General features: G+C 40.3%; 1 protein-coding gene across 1 annotated transcript in view; it reads right to left on the bottom strand.

The window, feature by feature from the left end:
• AstA (allatostatin A) overlaps positions 1–6,705 on the bottom strand; it is a 123,041-nt gene that overhangs the window by 5,644 nt on the left and 110,692 nt on the right. Inside the window, exons 3-5 of the mRNA XM_074098667.1 lie at positions 5,160–5,293; positions 3,904–4,034; positions 2,874–3,170 (exon numbers count right to left, since the gene is read on the bottom strand). Coding sequence (XP_073954768.1) covers positions 2,874–3,170; positions 3,904–4,034; positions 5,160–5,293 — 562 coding nt within the window. The remainder of the gene's footprint in view (positions 1–2,873; positions 3,171–3,903; positions 4,035–5,159; positions 5,294–6,705) is intronic.

The following is a 6,705-nucleotide window of genomic DNA, read 5'->3' as shown; positions in this document are numbered from 1 at the left end:
GCTCGATTTATAATATTTCGCAAATAGATCACTGAATCGAAAAAATGCCAACCCCCAATGGTTTTAAAAGACCTGTCTCACGATACCTCACACTATTGGGTTAGTCGAGAAAAAAAACACCCCCACTTTACGTCTATAAGAAGGAGGTACCCTAAAAACTTTTTTTTTTAGTTTTTTTTACTGACTGATAATATGTAAATTCAGGCCAAACAGCTATACAGCTTTCTAGTACTAATGGTCAATGAGCTTAGCCGCGGACAGACAGACAGACAGACACACTTGACGAAACTATAAGGGTTCCTGGTTGACTACAGAACCCTAAAATTACGATTTAAAGTTTGGAACTGTGGCGGTTTTACTTAAATGACAATGTGATTGTGAACGACCCGTTATCGATTACTGATCGATCACCATTTCCAATCACCCACTGTCCCAGTAGATTTATAAAAGTACTTAAGAGCTATACCTGCTGAGCTGGCAACGTATATAGGACTTAGTATTTAGGACTTTAAATATTTGTACACCTGCATGCAGGTTGAATACGCACGGAATGTTAGATGTAAGACCTTTGTAACCGTATTCTGGCAAATAAATGAATTGAATTGAATTGAATTGAACGTTGCATTTTTGTTAGTTTTTCTCGATTATTCCATTAAAAAAATAGTGAAAATGTGTCTACTCCAATAACGTCCATGGGTGGACGCCGCGTTGACAGCGAGTGGACCTCGCGTGGTCCACGAATTTCCTAGCAGTCAGCCCGCTCCACACTTAGCCCGCGGATCGCGCGCAATGGCTGCGAAGGGGCGCGAACGCTAATGCCTCCTCTACATATCGACGGATGCGTCGGCAGATTGTATCTGCGGATGCGTCCGCCGAGGTGTAGAGGGTGGTTTTTGCTTGTCTGTGGTAGGTATTTAACGTCGGCCGATGCATCTGCCACTCATCCGTTTGGTGTCGGTTTTTCGACACGGATCAAAGGGTGACAGCGCGAACGCAACGCGCCTGTCCACACGTCTGCCGATGTGTGGACGGATCGCAGTTTATCCGAAGATATGGTTGCGGATCCATCTGCCGACGCATCCGTCGATATGTAGAGGAGGCATAAGTGTAGAGCCGTTTCGCATATTCTTCGCGGTTTCGCGCTTTGTTCCCCAATTTCGGTCGGTTTTTTGTACCGCGTCAAAGGGAGCGCGAAGCGCGAACGTGCATGACTCCACACTCGCAGTCCGCGACGGTCAGTATTGTTCGAGCCGTTCGAGTGTTTGGACCTGCACCGTCGTTGTGAAATTGGTGAAAAAAATGAGCGTAACATGGACAAACGACTGGAGTTACAGTTCAGTTTTTGCCATTTTGGCTACGGAACCCTAAAAATTTACAAATAGGGGAGATTCGGGTAGCCCCGGTGCGGGTAACTCAGTCTCTGCCGGGGTTTGACAACCCGCACAGATAGGATAACCATAGGCACTGCACACCTTAAAATGTTCGCAGCGGCTACCCGAATCTCCCCTACCGTATTGCACAAGTTGAAGCTTAATGAGCTTAAGTACAGTCACTAGCACCAATATCTGACACAACAAAGCGCGCATACTCGTAAATATCTTATACGTCTCTATTTCTATGACTAGTAAGATGACACCACGCTCCACTGTGGCAGGTGACTGTACCTTAATTGATTGTTGCTTGAAAGACGGTTGCGTTGATAATTTGGTACGAAGCAACGTCTTATAGCACAGATAAAGGAAAAATGGTGAAAGTAATATTTTTTTAGTTACATCATATAATAAAAATATTTGTACGGAACCCACGGTGCACGAGTCCGCCTCGCACTTGGCCGGTTTTTGTATAATTTCAATTTTACAGCGCATTGGTTTTTATTTTAAACACTGTAATTTTTTAGTGACGAATAAATTAATAAATACCTAGTAATAATGACAAAAAGGATTTTGAAGGATAATAAGGTAAATGATAACATAGAATGAATGCAATCTTACTATGATTTGTATAATTGATTTAATGATTATATTGAAAACAACACATTCTTATTTCTTAAGGAAACTTATTTCAATACTTAATTTAGTTTAAATGAGTCATAGAGCCACGATTCGAAAGAAAATAAAACATGACTAGATTTGTTTCACATAACGTTTCATTCGCATAAATTATAACTACGCAACTATTTCCCCTAATTCCTAAAGTGAAAACAAAAACGTTTTATTACAAGAATCGTGACTTTATTTTTCATCAAGTTTATCTTAATGCTCAACTTTTACATAAATAACTATAATTTTAACAACAATTTACAAAAATGAAACTAAAAATAATTTGACGTTATTATACTTCCAAATTGTTGAAATTTTCATCAAGTTTAGTTCTTACATTTGGAAATTGACCACAAAAATATTTTCTTTTAAGTATTTCAGGTTTTATTATTACAGATTTAAGAATTTTCGAGGCCATACCTAATATGACAATGTTTTTTCAGGATTTTTCCTGCAGTGACAGTAATTGAATTAACGATTAGCCCAGTCCGAGATTTTGAAAACAATCTAAGTACATCACTATTAATAAGTCCTACTGTGAGAAGTAACGTGGTAAGATTAAAAACATAAATTAAAAATCTAGATTTACTTGTGAAAATTGGCTGGTTTTTTCACAAGTAAACCGCAATCAACCAAAAACAAAACAAACAAACGTTATTTTGAATATAAAATTGTCTAGCCCGTTATCTCCACATTGTGAATCCGCAAAACCGTAATCAACATCCTAAAACATCTACACATCGCGATTAACCAACACAACAGAAAATACAAAAATATTGCTTCCAAAAACAAATTCCACGAAAATTCTCACAAAAAGATAATATACAGTTTAACCGTCAACATCATTCAGATCATTCGCGTAGTCAGCCGATCTCTTTCCAAGACCGAAGTTGAACCTGTGCATATCTCTCTCTCTTTTCCCTAGGCCGAAGTTGAACTTGCTGCTATATCGTTTCCCGAGGCCAAAGTCGTAATTGCGCGCTCCTCGCTTGCCTAAGCCGAAATTGTAGAGCGGTAGTCGTTTGCCGAGGCCGAAGTCGTACATTCGGCGTTTTTCTTCAGCGGGCTCATCTTCCGCGAAACGTTTGCCGAGGCCGAAACTGTAGGGACGAGCGCGTTTTTCTTCGTATACTGGAAAATATTTTATAGAGTTAGTTATAGTAAAGGAAGATGTTATTATTATGGCTGGGGCGTACAGTGAGGGTAGGCAGTGCTACTTGAGCTACACACCAATGACTATGTGACAAATATACATTATAATAATGCAATCTTTGTTCATTTTGTTCGATTAGCAGAGGATTACAGATATCTGTCACATAAAACTAACCTAACCATACAAATTTCATTTTTAATACAAGCATTTTTTGCTGACTGTACTTTTTGTTGACTGTACTTGCATTGTCACCCAAACTACATTTGCATACCAAATTTCAAGTTGATGCTATTAACCGTTGAAGAATTCCGTCCTGCGGCGACGATCCTGGCTGAACTATCAGGATGTCATTACTAGATCGCGATTTAGATAAGTATTCCAAATTTCAAGTCAATCTGACTACTGGAAGTTGGTTAAATTTGACTTGCAAGATTTGATTACAGATAGACAGACAGACAACGGGACATTACAGTACCTAACTTGCAGCGAGTGGTACATGCCATAACATAAAACAATAATGCCAATACGAGGAACGTGAAAGTTCGACTTTAGCGACATTCATTTGATAGGAACTTGTTTAAAAATTGGTAGACCACTTATTTGTCTGATGGTACCTATTCTACTTAATAGACCAATAGGGAATCATAACGTTATTTATTTATTTAAATACTACCCAATAATTGAAAAGACAGCGCAAAATTTACATCATACCAGGTGTATCTTCGTACTGGTCTATCAGCTCATCCAGTGCTTCCTGATCAATTTCGTTGTTCATGTCTTCTTCTGACTGATCTTCTTCAGTGATGGAGCGCTTGCCCAGACCGAAGGAGTATAGTCTAGACCTGGTGGAAGAAGATTAGTCAAAAGTTGGTCATCATCATAAATCAGCTGTTGAACATAGGCCTCCCTCAAAGACTACAGTTGCATCAGTTTGCATCCACCGTGAACCCGCGACTTTAAGAGAAGTTTTTCTGCCGTATTCGTTTGGGCTATTGCTGTCTTTATTGCACATGATATAAGCGCTCGCAGCCGTCCCCCCCATGCCTTCCGCAACGACGTCTGTAATTTATATCGAGATAGCTAGGCTTTTCAAGATTTGGGCGGTTGAATTTTGGGTTTCGTTGTCCTCATTTTGTACGAAAAGTATATTTTCTATGCCTGTGGCTTTTTTCGATTTTTGTAAAAATGCTTTATTAGCCTGTAATTCTCGTGCAAAGTTGACATCTTTATTTTGTCGACTTTTGACCTCCTGTAATTACGTTTGTATGGAGAATGGAACGAAGAGACTTCTCTTAACCAGTTCATCCGTCCATCTCGTTGGTGGACGTTACGCTGCGCTTGCCTATCCTACAACCTTTTTACCTTTGCTGTTCGCAGATTTAAGCTATTTGGAGTAAGTATTATAATTACAACATAATTCAGGATTCGTATTCATCCGTTCGCAGTATTGAATTAAGTATTTTTCACCTACCTACATATCTCTTGGTCACCAATATCGGAAATGACAAAGTGCATAAATATCTGATACAACTCTATTTCTAGGGCCAGTAGCTAGTGTCAGATTTTTTTGCACGCTCCGCTGTGGCAGATTAATGCAGGTGACTGTACCTATTAAACGTGTCCTAGTTTTGCCGTGCTATGAATTTTTAATTTACACACTCAATACTGCCAATTTTTTCAAAAAATCGAGTCACCGGAGTCAGTTCAGGAAGTCATCTGCAGCGTGAAGGGCTAAGCTTCCTCCAGGGGGCTACTACAAAATTCGAAGCTCGAAGTTCATATCGTACTGTCCCTCTCACTCTCGTATTAAACAATATTAGCGTAAGCGGGACGGCAAGATACGAAGTTAGAATTTAGCACTTCGTAGTGGCCAGGAGCCAGGCCGACATAAATAGTGCCTACAGCCAATCACGCAGAATAGGCTCCATTGTCGTCAAATTACGGCAATAAATTGTGTATGTTATCACCTTTTCCCCAGTCCAAAGTTGTAGACGGGCAGCCGCTTGTACTCCGACACGTAGCTATAGGCACGCTTGCCTATCCCCGAGCTGTAGTGGGGGGATCGCTTTTCCAGCGGCGCCGCGTGCTGCTCTGCTGAACCCTGGAACAACAGCAGTCGATTTAAAAATAAACGCCTGAAATTCCCACGCAGCGTTTCCCCTCGTATTATCCGCTAACGAGTATCAGCTATCGAGTGGGACAGCTTTGAGTTCCCTAATCGCTACAACCTAGCCGTCTTCAAATCTAGAATGAATGGGCATGGGCAAGCTAACTTTGGGGGCGGCAGGCGTGAGCTTGCCTTCGGAACCCAAAAGCTTAATGGTTACTTGACCTGAAATGTATATTTCAGATTTTTTATCCATGACGGTGGAAGCATTCTACACTTCCACTGAACGTAGATATAGTTACATGTTTAGTTTTAGTTTTGTAACTACGGGACCCCATACATCCCTGTATTATTATTGTTCTTGTCGTGTATTTTTTTCTTTAATTTTATACTGTAGCTTTTAAGTATTTTATGTGTAATTATTTTATTGTGAAAAAATGACTTTCTGCCAAGTTTCTTGCGGCGCATTCTTCTTGGCAATGATGGTCTTTCCGAAGGCGATGGTAGCTTAAAAAAATGAGGTGTAAAAGTGGCCATTTCGTGCGACCTATTTACTGAATAAATGATTTGAAATTTTAACATTTATTAGGCAAGCGTGCTTCATCTCAGTACACATCTTCGCTTATCATTAACCGTGATTGTGGTTAAACGCCGGCGGTGAAGCCGTGGTGGCCTAGTGGTTTGACCTATCGCCTCTCAAACAGAGGGTCGTGGGTTCAAACCCCGGCTCGCACCTCTCGAGTCGAGTCTCGAGTTTTTCGAAATTCATGTGCGGAATTACATTTGAAATTACAGTCTCATCTCGGCCTATACTCGTCCCACTGCAGCATATGTCCTGGTCTCCTATCTGAATGAGAGTGCTTAGTATGTAATTCCCACGCCCAGTGAATATATTGATAGGAAACTTTGGGAAGTCTGAAATGAATTTCCCTGCAAACTTTATCCATTTCGTCGCTGTGTCGTCTTCGTTTTCGTCTTCTGCGTAGATAATTTGCATATAGGAAAACATTGTGAGCAAACCTACATGGATCCGTAGTTTCCGTAAAGGAGTTCCAATGTGTACTTTACACAACACAATTCGCACTGGGCAAGAGTGGGAACTACAGCTCAAGTTTTTTTGCAGATATTTGGTATTTAGATGATGAATTTAAAGAATCTCTTTTGACCGAGAATCCTTTTCCCAGCTAATAAGCCCTTCTTTTTGACTTGGCCTTCTCAAGATTGGTTTTTGGAATCTTTTTGTATTTTTTATTTCAATTCCAAATTTTTGTTACTTTTACGGTCATCCCGTAAAACCTATATCGAAAATACAAACTGAAATATAGATGCACAGAAAAACCAGAAAAATAAGACCAGCGCTGGGAATTGAACCCAGGTCCTCGGCGCTCCGTGCCGTGTGCTATACC

Source organism: Choristoneura fumiferana, chromosome 15, assembly GCF_025370935.1.
Source record: "Choristoneura fumiferana chromosome 15, NRCan_CFum_1, whole genome shotgun sequence".
NCBI lineage: Eukaryota > Metazoa > Arthropoda > Insecta > Lepidoptera > Tortricidae > Choristoneura > Choristoneura fumiferana.
This window is presented reverse-complemented; position numbering and strand designations above follow the sequence as displayed.